The sequence below is a fragment of the Agelaius tricolor genome, unplaced genomic scaffold, assembly GCF_023055355.1.
Source record: "Agelaius tricolor isolate 1412-34295 unplaced genomic scaffold, bAgeTri1.0.p SCAF_1, whole genome shotgun sequence".
Taxonomy (NCBI): Eukaryota; Metazoa; Chordata; class Aves; order Passeriformes; family Icteridae; genus Agelaius; species Agelaius tricolor.
Window position 1 is genome coordinate 71,215,294 of NW_027269261.1, and position 15,979 is coordinate 71,231,272.

A 15,979-nucleotide genomic window follows, 5' to 3' on the forward strand; every position below is an offset into this window, starting at 1 on the left:
TATTTTTGCTGTTGGTAATGAGAATAAGCACAGGAGGAGGCACACTGAGCACACCTTTCCTGCTGTTGCTGCAGCTGAAAAGCATCTTCCTCAAACACCTTGTCAGATTTTCGGCTGCAGTGTGAATCTGCATGTAGGCAATCACTTGTTAAGGAACATGTTTCTGGTGTTCTAATATAAAATATAACTACTACATATATTTTGAAGCAGCTGTAAGATCCAATCAGGTGAATAAAAATTGACAAATCAAAGAAGATGGGAATATACAAATAAGGAAGCAGTAATTGGCAGTGGTTTTGCTACTCCCAAATGCTATCAGGCTGTTGTCTTAACATGTATTCCAGAAAAGCTGGCTCCTGAGAAGACTAAAGAGAGAAGCAAAGGGGTTTTGTGGATCAATCCCCTTTATCCTTCAGAAGAATCAGTTCTGTTATCTACTGTTCTCCTTCATGTTCAGTTTGTTTAGTCTCTCATCAGTTCTTTTCTCTATTTTATATTTCCTCCTTTACAAAGATTAATTCATTTTTTAAAGTCTGGGCCAGTTTGGCAACATCTCTTTGAAGCTATGCTTGCCACACAGTGTTCCTCTTCAGGGCAGGTCTCAGCTCTTCTCATTCATTATCCCAGTTGGTCTGCTCCTTTGGGCTGATCTCTGAAGTCCCCACAGAGGACATGGAGAGGTAGTGGTCCTAATCTACATCTTTTCAGGAGACACATTGCAGAAGAATTGAGGTTTGGGGTCTTCCCTTGAGGAAGCTAGAGAGAAAGAAACAGATTTTTTTTTTGCTCAATGAATCTGGAAAGAGAAGAGCTGGTGTTAGATGAAGTGATAATGGCACATCCAGATCAGATCTCAGGGAAGGGTTTTCAGGTTGGTTAAGTGCTAATGATCTGGTTCTGTCAGAGCACCAGTGAGAAAGACATCTACATCATTCTGTGACAAAAATCAGAAAGTTGGACAGCATATTTGCTTGCATCTGGGCAAGAAGAAATTTAAAATTTGTTTGTATTTCTTTCTGAATGTATTAGGAGTTACAGGTTGTATTTATCTGTCACTTACTCAAAAGGGGATGCTGATACTTAAATCAAAAGCCCTTTCAGCCTGGTCACAGCTCTGAAAGGGTCCAACAACCCTTTTGGGGGCCCTAGACTATTGCCTCATGTAAGACAGTGTAGATATACAGAGAGTTCTCTTTTTTAAGAAAGTAAATCCTGTTATTGCTGATAGGAAGTAGAGTTTATTACAGAATCTCATGGGAGAGATTAATTAATGCAAACAGCAAGATTTCTTAAGACCAAAACATTTTGGATTCACCAAATGTTTAACTACAAGTCATAATAAAAAAGCCTAAAAATTACACTGAGTATCTGCAGCTCTCATCTGAAACAGAACCATGTTGTGTAAGCTGGTAACACATTTGGTTGTATTTTAGGGTTTTCTGTATCAGATTCCTAAAGAAAGTAAGTAATGTTCAAAGTAGTAGCTCATTTAATTGCATTCTTTATTCTTGCAACTCTGGTATGTAGTGTCTGATAAAAAATCTCTTTCTTTTTAAGGCACAAGGAACAGGAAACATTGTGGACTATAAGAAGGTTGGTAAATTACATTTATGTCTCATTTTTAATATTTTTAAAATATTTTCAAGAATATTCTTGACAGCTGAGAGAAACTTCCTTATTAAACGAGGTTGTAAGTTGTATGTGGTATATGAAGGGAGGGAGAATGGCTCCTGCAATTTCTTGATTTTAAAAAGCCATTAATAGACAGCTGTACTGTAACTATACATTGTAGCTATTTAATAATAGTAATTTAATAATGTATCTAATAATAGTAATTTAATAATGTCATTATTGAATAATTATTTTAACTGTCATTTCTCCCATTTGCTTCCCCAAACTCAATTTTCAAACCAGCCTTCTGATGGCTTTTGCTGTCTTTTTTTCCTGGAGTCACTTGCAGTTTAGATCCTATCAGTGGTCTCTCTCTATTGGTAGAGTACACTGCTAATTTTTTTTTAATCTCTCCTTAGTTCCATGCCATCTATTAAAAATACACAAATACAATAATTTGTTTTCTTCCAGTCCCCATTACAACTTCTAACTTTACAGCACTGTATTTGCTACTTCTCTGTAATAAAAGGAGACCTCAACTAAGGAGCTTTACTGGAAGTAGCTGGGACACTTTGAAACTCTCAAAGGGCTGCAGGAGATGGCTGAAAGGTTCCCCTGGTTAAATATTGCAGCACAGCACATGTGTGATGGAGAGAGATGACACTGTGTCCCAAGCTCACTGAGCATGAGCCTGACTTGTTCTGAGTCTTAAGCAGATCATGAAGTCCAGTCAGTTATCTCCAGCATCAGTGGGAAATAATATATAAATTACTGAGCCACATGCATGATTGAGAATTGCTTCTTGAAGTAGGGCCTGAAGAGTGTTACAGCTCTGACTGATTGCTGCTCATATGGAAGGCTAACACATAAGTATGGGTCAGATTATTGTAATTATTCTGTATTAACAAAAATTGCTATTTGGATTATTTAAAAGCCTCTCTGCCCTTCCTTCCTTTTAGAATAGCAGAGGGATCTTAACTTACTTTGCCATTTAAAATCATTATGCTTTTAGGTTGCTCTCTGTACCAGTCATATTTATATCAGTTTTCTTTCTTCTAAATCACCACTGAGGGCACCAAATTTATTCTTCAGATGTCTTGGGGACACTCCTGTGAATGTTCAACGTAGGTTACTTTTGCAAGTCCAGAACGAATTTTCTCCTTTTAATTGTTATAATTGTGATCCACAATTGTCATTTCCACAAATCCACACAGTATAATTTCCATACTTTGGAAAAAAAAGGCAAAGGGGAAAGAAAAACATCTAAATTTGCTTTACTAAATCAAACATGTGTCAGACTCTTCTTTATTTTGACTGAAATTATTTCAGATCTTGTATCCTTCACATGAATTTAAAAAACTTACATTATGCTTAGGCTACTTGGACACTTGAATAAAAGGTAAAGAAAGAGAGAAAGCCCTTCAAGTTTTGTATTTTGAGCAATTGACTTCTGCAAGAAAGCACATGATTTTTTCTGGCTTTAGGTAATTATCTCTTGCACAAGCACAGATATTATGAAGTGAATGATATGAAAAATTGTGCATGATTTTTGTGAGTTCAAACAACTTCTAGTTGTTTTTTTTTTTTTTAAGAGGTCAGTTACAAAAGCCTAGGCTATCATGTCCCTCTTTTCTGTGTTTGTTGGCTTAAAGTAAAAGTGGTCATAATGTTACATCTATGCTAAATGAACTCAACATGCAGCTGTCCCCAGCAGAACAACTTGACCAGCACATGCACACAGCCAGTTAGAGGGCATGATGTGCTGTACAAATCAGTATTTATTTTTTTGCTTTTTGCTCTGTCGTCTTTCCTCTTCCATCACCACAGGCAGTGCTTTGCACATTGCTCAGTCTTTTCTTCTCAGCATCACAGTCCCTTCTTATCTTTCTATTCAGTTGATACAGTTGCTTTAATATTCATAATCAAATCTTGGAGCTTGTGTCTCTTTGAGCCTTCAAAATATCTCCTCTTTAGTTTTGTAAAAGCAAAGATCACCAAAACTAGCTGTAAAACTTTTGAAAATTTTGATTATTTTTCTTCTCTTAGCTTTTATTATGAACTTCAGTGTGCCACTTAATTGAGATAAAAATATTACTCCTTTAGTTAAACTCATAATATACGTATACAAAAGTTTTTAGCCTACTTAAGAAAGTTTTACCTTTTAATTTTCAATTAAAATAATGAAAGTAAATTTGAGAAATTGAGATCCACACATTTAACATGCCTTCTTAAAAGGTGAAGGTTTCATTTCAATTTTGAGACTGCTTAAGAATTCTGAATTGTTCTTTTGATGCATGTTATATTAAAATGGAACCCCTGATTTTTTTCACTGACAAAAAAATAGCTGCATCATACTAGCAAATTTGGTGAGGTCTGTGACACAAATATAATGTGAAAAGCTTTCTATTAATTTGATTAGGTCTGAGACTACCAGGTCAATAAGGTCACTATATTTTGCAAAATTTTTTAGGGATTTTTCATCCCAGCTTTGTTGAATCTTTTTATCAGAAAGATTTTTGATATTGTCTGTGTTCTGAATATATGTTTTCTCACATTAGTATCTGAGGGTTTCACTCTCACTCTGTTTTTTCCTATGCTATCACACTGCATCCAGGCAAATTATTGATCAGTTGTTGTGGTGTTCGAAAGTCTCTGAAAGAGATGAAAAAATTGTTTCAGCTGTTTTTGTGGTGTGTCTCAGATAACAAAAAGGAAAGTACCAATGTATGTAAGGGACAAATTTCATGTATGTGATTGAAAGAAACAGCAACTTTCCTGTCCCCCTCATTTGTATGTGGCAAAAATCTCAGACTTCTTAAAATCAAGAACCTTTATCTGTGTTACGCATACCTTGTGTGCAAGATAAGCTGTGTAATTCTCAAACAACAAATTGAGATTCTCAATGTAATTGTTTCCACTTGATAATATTGATTAAAAACTCTCTGCTAAAGCTGAGGCCTTAATGGTGCTTGGCATTATACAGGCTTGTTAAAGGAGTGTAACAAAGGCCCAACTAGTAGCAGAAATGAGTAAGCTAGGAGTAATTCTTGTTTTCTGGCCAAGGCTCTAGAAAAATTATAATACTAAATAAAGAAATAAATCTTGTATTTTGCAGCCAGTGACTGTGCTATGCAATGATTTCTAAATGCAATATTCAGAAAAGATAAATTAAGTCAAGTGAGAGAGGATGTAGCAAAACTTTCTTTTTTTCTGTATCCCTGTCCATTTGCTCTGCTGTCTGTTATAGAGGCCTTTCATCCAAACTGGCATGGAAAGTATGGCATAGTCTGGCATGGTATGCTATGACATACTTTCTTGGTTTGTGTATGAAATATTGTGCACTACGTCAACACCAGGAGCTGAGTTTGTACAGTGCTGGAAGGCATGAGTCAGGATGGGGCAGATCCAGCTGTTCATACACTGCATGGCACTGAAGTCTTGACTTCCCAGATGGTGGGAAAGAGAAGAAAAATGGGAGAGGGCACATTTGGCTAAAAGGAGGTTTCTCAGCAGTAGCCTACTGCCCTGCTGCTAATAAATAACAATAGCACAGTGCCAGCCAGAGGTGCCAGCCAGAGGTGCAGGCTGCCCTTGCCCAGCCCACTGGCGGCTGCCACAGCGAGTGCAGCCATCCTGTGCAGTGCTGGCTGCGGGTCTGCAGCCCCGTGGGGTAAGGGACAGTCATCCCATGGCTTTGCTAACATGCCAGGGAGTCATCGTGGGACTGTAGGCCACAGGCTGCTCACCCTCTTGCTCCTGAAATGCAGCAAAGAGGTAAAAACAGAGCATTGTTGTTTGTAGATGCTTATGGACCCTCTTGGTTTTGCATGAAGATTTGTCTTGTTTGTTTTGGAGCAACCACTGCCATTAGCTCCTTTTGTTACATATAATAAAAAACACAGCATAGTCAGTCAATGGGGCTTTTTAGATGTGTTAGTAGTATTACAAAAGCATCCAAAGCCATTCAGATGAAGCAGTTTTCTTATTTTTTGGAATTAATATCTGAATTATCAAGGTGCACATCCAGTACCAACAATCAGTTGCATCTTTGTTTGTAATCAGTGGGTATTTTTCCACTTCTTTGGGGTATAAATCCAGCATAACTTTTGTTTCATTAAAGCAAATAATATGTTTTAACATAAATATGAAGTTGATTGCTTGTTGTGCTAAGATGACAATTAACAAACACTGTTTGTATTAGGGGGATTTAAGAAAATTATGCTTTTGGGTGAAGAGTCTTCACAACCACCATTGTTGAGATTTAAAAAACAGTGGGTCTTGTTTAGTTCATTGTGAAAGACATAGAAAGGCTTTGGTGTCCCTGCCAAAATAATAAAGAATCTGTACAATCAATCAGTGTCTCGGGATGGCTTGTAATTTTTTTGGCAGAGTATTTTAAGAGCTGTGTAACAGCAGTGTTCCCTGTAAGCAGGCCATCTTTCCTCTCCTGTTGGGGACGACCCTCCCCACATTTGGTCTCATCCTATATATAGTGTGGGTTTCAGTTTGAAGTAAAAAGAAATTTTTTCTGTCTGTCAGATGAATAAAGAAAATAAATTCTACTCTATTAATGGAGGCTTTTGCAGAATGTTTGGGCCCTTTGAAGATGCATTTTTTACCTTTTGTACAGAAAAGTTTCTCAGGAAATATTTGATAAATACTGCCCCAGTTTCAGCTGGCATATCATGCTGCATATAGCAAACAAAAGATTTTTTGAAAAATAGATTTATATCCTATGATGCTATGAAGTGATGCAAATAAATAATTGTGCAGGATATTTTTGAGAAGGAAGAGCTCAACCCTATGTCCAGCCACAAGAATGGATGCTGAAACATTCCAAAGTACTTCTTTAGAAAACAAAGAAAAAATTTGACAAAATTGATCTACTGCCTATAAAATATGTTGATACATTTTTAAGGTTAACATTTCAGTGGTCTAAAACACCAGTGCTTATTAAGCATGCTGCTTCCACAAAAGGGAAAACAAATTTAGGAAAGCCAGTGCAGAACACTGCAGGCATTTTGAGCATTATTCTGTCACTCAGCCACAAATCAATTTAGGTTTTGGGGTTTCTTTTTGTTTCAGCAAGTACTGTGCACTTCAGAAATGTAAAATGTTTTAGCTCGCTTCAGGATCAGAGAGAATGTGTGATATTCAAAGATTTCAGTAGATAACAAATTATCTGGTTTAGAATCATCCTTTTAAAACAACATTAAAAATCTGAAGTTACTTTTGAGATTTTGCCACTGAAATAATTAATTGGAAATAATTATAATTGGAAATAATTAATCCTAGGTTGGACTAAGGAAAAAAATATCAGGAATTTCAGTGCTGTCTTTCTCCAATTGCATATAAAGTCTATTACAGCCAAAATATTCACCACATATTCAGTGAGTCTTCCCACCCCTACCCACCATGCTCCCTATTTGTTGCTCCCTACAGGTAGCACTGTGTGAAAACAATCATCTTTCCTTTGGCTCATGAAGCAGAAGTGTCTCAGCAGAGAAGATGTGAAATTAGTTGACTTTGTACTTGAACACCTGCTTAGTTTTTGACTCCTTTAGTTCTTCAGTCTCCAAAATCCAGCAGTTCCTAGCTTTCCTCTCTGACCTCTTGCTGCCCTCAGACCGGCTGTTCTGTCCAACAGCAATCCAGAGCACTTGGTCTGAAAGGCAAATCCTTCACTTCTGTGGTATGGATGAGAAGCCCTCTCTTTGCCCTTTTAAAACAAACAGACTGAGAAACATGGTACTTTGAAGTCTCTTCACAGAATCATACAGTACTGGAAGCTGGAAGGGATCTCTGGGGGATGTCTGGTCCAGCCTCTCACTCAAAGCAGAGCCAGTGTGGGTTTGCTCAGTGAAGTTCTGAGTATCTGCAAGGGCACAGATTGCAAAACAGTGCAGATACATGGTGGAGGAGATCACATCTCATCTGAGCCCCAGCTTGGCTGTGCTATTGCAAGACTATTCTTTAAGCTGAATTTAAATAACCAAAACCCAGTTGGTGATTTTTTCAGAGTCTTGGCACTTCTAGAATGAAGTAAGGCTTTAATGCCAATGGTCTGAACAAAAGCTTAAAAGCAAAAATGCAGTATTCCAGCATATCTAGCAGTTCAACTGGAGAAAAGTGTAGCTAAGCAATCTGTGTTTTGACTTGTATTCAGTTTTAATTACTGAATATCATTCTGAAGAAGGTTGTGTGGATTAAATTGTTCCTACAAGTGGAAATATGCACAAAATTAAAAATGCCATATAAGTAGAGACTAAAAGAGCAGATTCTTATATTTAGAAGAAATCAATGAGGCAGTTTAAATAAAGTTTATAAAGTAAAAAATCAAAGCAGTAAATTCTGCTTTTCTGTTCATTTGCTGTAAAAATCAGCTGCTCCTATCCAAATTTAAAAACAATGCATCTATACTTGGTACATTGATTTTTTTTTCTTCTGTTTCCTTAGTTTGTGAAGTTCATTACATAAAATTATTGAAGCTCAAAATCTGAGAGACAGAGTCTGAAAATGTAACTGTAATATAACCAAGAGTACAACTAAAGTCTTAAATTAGGGGGCTTTTGCATACAGCAGAGCTGCTGAAGCCTGGTTTGTTACAGAGTTAGTTCCTGTATTTCTTTAAGAACTTTCCCACTACAAAAAGCCATATTTTCACTTCTTTTTTCCCTTGTACAACCCCTGCTGAGATAGAGCTAGTGTGTAGTCTGGTTAATTCAGACTGCTTTGCCTCTGTGTATGCTTATTTGAGCTGACCAGCTGCTTCTGCAAAGGGAATACAAACCAGGTACGTTTTGAGGCCTATGAATTGTTACGTAGGAGGATCTCTAACTGAAAAGCTGTCCATGTAAGCAGGTATTTTCCATTTTGAGGTTCCTTGAACTTTGCTGGGAAACATTCAACAGCAGATTAGTCTGATTATTGTGTAGTGATTCCTCTGCCTATAGTTTGACATGAGCTTTGGGATTGTATTGGCTTCAAAGCAGTGCGTGTGTCTGAGGGCTTACACAAGACAGGCGTGTAAAGGGATTGTGTCCTTGTGTTAGGATTCTCCCCCTTTCCAGACTCTGCTCTTTCAACTCAGTCATGGTACATATATGTGAGCATATATATGCCTAAGCTAAGCTTCTCTGGCTTTTCACCAATTTGAAGGCTTTATAGGAGCTGTTTTCTTTCCTGTTTACATCCCAGTATATACTTCCATGAGTATTAGAAGTTATGCTAATCCTTTGTAATAAGCTTTAGCAAATCAGCAGAGTTTACTTCAAGATGTATGGGGTTCTACTGTCCCACAAGATTGTGCCTCAAAGAAGAGGAACGGACACCTTTGCACGCTGCTAGAGCACTTCATCTCACCTATCCTCACCTTTGCTGCAGAGCCCTGGAAATAGGGTGATTCCCACTCATTAGAAGACATGTTGAATTAGCTGTGTGATGCATTTATGCCTCAGGGCAAGTTCCTTTCCAGCACACAGTGCAGGAAGATTCCAACCGAAGAGGAGAATAAAATTTTTATGAACTGGGACTTGAACACTCAAGTGCTGTAATATGCTTTCAGCTAATTTCATCTTTAAATACAGATAATGAATCCACTTTCAGATAAGAAGCATCAATCATTCTGTATGAATGCAAGTACGTATAGAAAATGGGTGACTTATGATTTGGTCATATCTAGGATTTTTTTTAAGATATGTATTTTTTATATATATATACATGTCTTTAAAAAATCCTAGATATGAATATAAATACCTATCCTATTATTTAAACTGGATAGGTAAGGTCATAGTGATGTATTTTTAAATAATTTGGGCACTGAGCTGTGAAAACATTGATGAAAAACATGACTTAGGAAACCCTGTATAGTTTGTTACTGTAAGTACCTGTATCCAAGAAAAGCCTTTTTTTAAAAAAGCTGGTGCAATGGTGTTAGACAGTTGCGAAAGCCATGAAGGGCATGTTAAAGATCATGAAATGCTGTAATCCTTTTGGAAAAATCAAATCCCAAAGATCCATCTGGCCTTTGTTCCCAGGCTCTTGGATGAGGCATCAGGCTGGAGTTGATCTGGGAACACCTGCATTTTAGAGTAGAAAATATAATAGTGTTTCATGATAGTCTCATTATGTTGTTCAAAAAGAAAATACTAATTAAAAATAAAAAAGCACTTAATAAAAGCTGTTTAGAGTTCTGCTAAGTTCAGATATTGGCAAAATAGCATGCTTTATTTTGTCAATTTTGTCTGTATTATTTTACAGGAAATTTAACCCATCATTTACCCAAGTTTTTTAGGTGCCAAATCTTTCCAGCAAAGTTTTTTAGGTGCCAAATCTTTTGCTGTGAAATGTCGGTTATTCCATGAAAGTATTTTCTTTCTCATATGGTGTATCACCGAGCCTTTGTCAAATTCCCTAGCCTTATTGATAAGTTTGCATGAGTTCATTATGATAGTTTACCACATTTTACTGACAAAATTTGCCTTTGTCCACTATGAGCAATGTAATCACATGGTCTACAAATAGAAACCCCCATTACAAAATACAGTCGTTCCACCTGTGTCGTCCTATGGTGCTTTCTGAAAGCAGGGGATGGAATGGGTGTTCACAAAATGCAGATTTTCACTGCAGAAAACAGGAGTGTGAGCAAATGGCTGGTTTGCCAGTTCTGAACAAAAGCTCTCAGCCACTGGCTGAGCTATCAAATGTTCAGATATTTAAAAGTTTAATTTTATTTTTTTAGTTTAAGCGTGCCCTTTGGAGAGCCAGCGTCTTTCATGCGATGAAGTACCGGGTGGTGTAGTTTACATTATACACAGTTTCGCTGCGGTAGGGAGCTAAACAGAGCAGCTGAGAGGATTTAAGGGCTTTGTGTGATGGCTTTGGCTTTGCCTTTACCTCGGGAAGAGGCGGCAGAAGCCCTGTGCTCGCAGAGATAACTTTGCACGGCTGAAACACCCCCCTCACCGATGTGCCTGTGTTTTCCAACAGCTGCAGGAAGCGATCAAGGCTGGCAAAGGTGTGACTTCTGCCATCGACCTCTGCCGCTGCCACGGAAACAGAGCGCTGGCAGCCCTGGAGCGATTCCCTCCCTCGGAGGCCAGGGATGCCTTGGCCAACATCGTCTCCGCCGTGACCAGGTTTCCCTGACCTGCTGCTCCGCCAGGAGCGTCTCTCCCTCCTCAGGTGGAAGCGGCCCGGCGGGGACACCGGTGCCGCCTCACACCTCCCATCGCCTCATCCCGTCCCGGCAGAGGAACGCGCCCTCGCTGCCGCCGCCACCAGCAAAATTCGGGAGAGGAAAGAAAAAAGGTCACAGACGGTTTTCGCTTGTCGTGCCAGAAGCGCACTTGAGGCTGCACCGGTAGAAATAATTAATGAGTCCCGTTTCCGTGACCTCAGCAAATGGACAGGAAATAAGGCGGTATTGATTGGGCACCAGCGGGGACGGCGCCAGGGCGGAGGCCGGTGGTTTTCCTGCCAGAGGGAGGGATGCAGGGAGGGAGGGATGGATGGAAGGGCGTGAAGATCCAGGTGTCACGAGAAACCCGCTCAAACTTGTCAGAGAGAGTGAGCTGCCGAAGCCGGGAATTAACATACCCGTATCCAAGGGGAAGGGCAGTTTGGGGGATTAATGGGGGAAAACCCCTCTCTGTCTGCACGCGGTTATGTCTCCTCACACTCTTTTTATGTATTCAAATGTAAAATTACCCTGTGCCTAATGAGTTCTGTATTTGAGAAACTTGCTGAGAAAATGTGTCAAGCATGGTAAGTAGGAGCTTTAAAATATTTAATCAAATATTAATTTGGCTCTGTTAAGGGAACTGAGTGCCTGGAGTTTATACTGTGCCTATGTAAAATGTTGCTCTGGGTCAAAGAATGAGGTTTTTCCAACTCTTCTGGGGGAGGGAATATCCCTCCCTCAGATCCAGCAGTTTGTTCCAACAGAGTCTTACACAAAAGAATTTCCTATGTTTGTGACACTTGTGTTAATTTAAGCCAGATAAATGTTAATTTGTAAGGCTAGACATCAGCCTTTGGCAAAAAGGAAGCAGGAATGCTCCTCTGTGAGTAGTCACTGCACTGAATAAAATGCAGAAAATACTGGAGAAGTTTTGAACCTCAGTGTGTTGGAGTTTCAAGTCCAATTACAGATGGCTTATAAGGTGTATCAGAAGCCTGCAATTTGAGACCGTCTCTGTTTTGTTCATAGGAGATGATTTTTGTGGTTTGCACTCGTGCAATCTGAGAATGCCGTTGACAAGAAGGCTGAGTTTACATAAATGATCTAGATTGAGACTCAGCTACCTTTCTTCCTTCTGTGGTGTAATTACAGCCCAATCTGGAGACAGCTAGCACAGCAAACAGATTTCATTACATCCCTCAGTCAAACACTAAGTGGAGTTATTTCTGTTAAATTCTCTCCTCCCTCCTTTTCCCCCTGCGCTCCCTCCCCGTTGCACAGCTTGTTTGTCATAGATCAGAGTGTTGCATTCCACCAAATGCAAAATATAAATAAAAACTCTATCCTCTAAAAATACACTGAAAATACATCCTGTGTAATGTACATAATATTCTGTGTACATTCTGCCCACATTATACCATGATATTTTATTTATAATAAGCAACCTTGGGTCCCAATCTTTGTTTAGGAGCACCATCCAGAACTCAGGACTCACTTTGTTCTGGAGCGTGGCTTCAACACCAGACCCCTTCTTTCTTGCACTTTCTCTCTTTCCTGCCCTGGCATTTTCTCTCTTCCCAAGACTCTGGAACTTCTCCCTGAGTTACTGTTGTTACTGCAGTAGGAGGGCTGAAGACAGAAGAGAATCACTGAGAAGCATGGTTTATTCCAGGCACTTACCCATTAAGTTCCCTGAAGTTCTAATAAAAAAATGTGCTTGAAAGAACTACCTAAGTTCAACCAGAGTCACATTTCAGCTTTCTTTGGCTCTTGTTTTTGCACATTACATGAAGTAAGAGCCATTCATCATCTTTTCTTTGTTTTACATCTGTGTTAATTGGTTCATAATGATTTAGGGCTGCAAAAAGCTTGGGTTGCTGGAGATATTCTGAGTCACTTCACCTCAGCTATGTGAAAGAAACACCAAACATACTGCAAAACTATGTACACCTCGTTTATTTTTTCATGCAAGTACAAGTTTTTATTTGTACTTGTTACCAGTAAAGGGGAATCACCAAAAATTAATTACTTTTTTTTGTATCTTTATCACCAGAATGTTTTGATTTGCTCTTGAATTATTCAACCTTAATTTTAAAAAATACCAAACAAACAGTGTGAATTATCCCTTACCAATATTATCAAGTAATCTTATATTTAAGGTATTTGCCTGTAATTCTTCAGAAATTTTTGTTGTCTTGTTTCCTTAGGTAAACTACAAGCAAAGTATTGTACCTGTCAGACTCCAAATGAATTAATCATTGCTGTGTACAAATGTACCCCTCACACCTCATACAGTTTCTGAGCAATGTGTAACCTTAGGGCTGTTCTGGTCTGGTCATGGTCTTATTTTTGTCTCCTTGGTTCCTTGTCCCCACCTACCTCTAAAGCAGGTCAGGGAGAGGGAGGCCTGTGGTCTGAGGAAGGCATTCACACCATTTACTTCAGTCACCCAGCTACTCAACCAGACATTCCTGGTGGCTGCTCCTCTGAACCTATCACCACTGTGGAATTGCTGCACCATTCCACAGATGCACAAAATACAGGACGAGGTCCCAGCTGCTTTTTAAACCAAATTAAAATAAAAAAAGTTATCCTGATCTACTGCATCCCACTTGTGATGGCGTTAATTTTGTTGTTAGTATCCTATGCAGTCCCATGCTTTGGAACTGTAACTAAAACAGTGTTGCTGACCTGCTGTGCTCAGCAGTGCTTGCACACTACCAGGGCTTTCTCTGCTCCTCACTCTGACACCCAGTGAAGGGCAGGTTGTGGGCAGGGGGCAGGAGGGGGCACAGCTGGGGCAGCTGACCTCAGAGATAGCCTGTGCTGTACAAGATCATGCTCAGTAATAAAAACTGGGAATGGGGAGGGGGGATGTTGCAGGGGTCTGTTGTTTGGGGACTGTCAATCGACTGGTAGTGATTGCTTTTTCCTTGCTTGTTTTTCATGGTTTGGTTTTCATTTCTTCCCCTTTTATCTATTAAATTGTCTTTTACTCAACCAACAGATTTTCTCGCTGTTGCTTTTCTCTTGGGTAGAGTGTGGGGACACTTCTCTATCTGTTAATGGTTAGGGATTTTTAGGAGAATCTACTAAAATAGTATCTTTTATTGGTGACATCAATTCCAGTTTCCCACAATATTTTTGACCTTTAGGATTGTAGCCTTAAATTGTTCCAGGAACAGAAGCAGTTCAGTAAAAAGCTCTTTCTCTTCTGGTCTGAGAGTCTCCTTGCCCCCACTCATGCCCACTGAGCTGAAGCACCAGCAAATAGCATGGGGAAACAGGCTTTAATCATAAGGCACTTTTAGTAGGCTACCTTTATACTCTTCAGATCTCCCTCACCTGCTTGTGAGGGAGATCACTCTTTGATCTCTTTGAATGATTTTGCATTTACTTTTAGTAAAGCAGCAAGTCATGCAAATACAAAAAGCCCTTGTTTGCCTGCTTCTGGCCTCACACTGCCTCAGCTGGATAGAGAGGAATGCTGCTCCCTGTTCCTCTGTGCTGGGCACACAGGGTGGGATGTACCACATTGAACTTGGTTGGGCATGTCTAACCCCAGATGTGCTTCATCTCAGCCCAGAAAATCCCTCTATGAGGGATTGCATCCATCCTTTGTCTGTACAGAACTAAAAACCCACAGTACATCCCATGGTGGGGGGCACTGATTGAGCAGCTTAGCTGCTGTCCAACACAAATCTTTTTGGTACCCAGGATGGACACTTAGGGCTCAAGATAATAAGATGTTTTACCAGAGTGTGCTAGAGGGAACCTTTTATGCCTGTTTAGCTATTGCTGGTTGTGATGTTGACTTACTCACTCTTGATGCAGGTTCATTTGTTCCCTTACCCACTCCCTGTCTTGCTCAAGAGTCAACATGACAATTTGAGAGCTTGTTGAAAGCTGGGTTTGTCTTTTGCAGTTTGCTGTGCTGTGTAGCTCTTGGTTGTGTTTTCCCTTGGAGAACTATGATGAAAGCACTGGCCCTGAGCCTAATCTGGTATTTGGGCTGTGCATTGCTGCTGTCCCAGTACTTTGGGAACCATCTCGTGGAGATAATTAACAATTACACCTTTTCTCTCCTTTCCTCTGAAACACAGTTTGTGGAAGAAACAACAGCATCTCTTTCTGTGCGTCCTGCAGGGTTGCTTTCCAGCTTGTTACAATGACTCCTCCATATTTTGAACAATCCTGGGTAATCAGAATGTTCACATCAGTGTGTCTCAAGAATCTGTATCCAGCTTTTCCTAGGATTAACTGAGTAGGAATATCACACAGAGATGTGCCCTGAGGTTGTGTGGTCATGGGTGGCACGGTATCTAGAACAGTTTTTTACCTCTGATCATGTGGAACCTGACTGCCAAACAAGTGCAGGATCCTGAAGAAGTGACAGTACACTTGACAAAAGGATGCCCTGGCTGTGCTAAAGGGACACAACTTCTCACACTCTGCTGGGCCTGGCCTAACCCTGCCAAGAGCTCTTCAGCACCCTTAGAGGGCAGAGATGGTCTCTGTGTCTGAAGACACACAGAAAGCACCATGGCTAAGCCAAACACCCACCTCTCAACTCTATCAGTTACCCCTGTTGTCACAAAGAAACAATAGAGGCAGAAGTAAATTCCCTCAGTCAGGGGGAAAGCCTTTCCCAAGAAGCTGCAGTAAGAGGATTTGGAGAGGCAGCCTGTTGTGCAGCAGAACAGTCACAAGAGCAGGAGGGGAAAGAGACAGAAATCACGAACAAGGCAGAAATCATCAATTCCTTATCCCTGAGTAAGCTGCAAGGTACACATAAATATTATAGCCATCAGCCTGGTGAGCTAATTATCAGCTGGCTGCTGCAGTGCTGTGGTACTGGAGCCAACAGTCAGGAATTAGAGAGCAAGGCAGCCCAGCAGCTGGGATGCCTCACAAGGGAATGGGGGATCAACAAAAGGATTGGAAAAGGAGCAAAAATCAGCAGCCTCTGGAGGCAGTTTGTGTTGAGTGTGAAGAAGTATCCCCTTGAAGAAGGTCTTGTAAACTATTAAGGCAAGAGTGGACAACCACTGAGAGTATCCAGTCTCTGAGGGAGTTAGCAGTGGTGGAGGTGATCTGCAGCAGCCTGGATAACAATCAGGCATCTAAAGACCCAAATGAAATCCAGTGCCTGTGGTGCATGCAGTGAAGTTTGTATGGAGCACTCTC

General features: G+C 40.0%; 1 protein-coding gene across 1 annotated transcript in view; it reads left to right on the forward strand.

Moving 5' to 3' along the window:
* The window catches only part of PDSS2 (decaprenyl diphosphate synthase subunit 2), a 111,743-nt gene extending 97,947 nt beyond the window's left edge, over positions 1–13,796 (forward strand). Inside the window, exons 7-8 of the mRNA XM_071439349.1 lie at positions 1,558–1,593; positions 10,600–13,796. Of these exons, the coding sequence (XP_071295450.1) occupies positions 1,558–1,593; positions 10,600–10,758 (195 nt within the window). The 3' untranslated portion in view covers positions 10,759–13,796. The remainder of the gene's footprint in view (positions 1–1,557; positions 1,594–10,599) is intronic.
* The last annotated feature ends 2,183 nt before the right edge of the window (positions 13,797–15,979 follow it).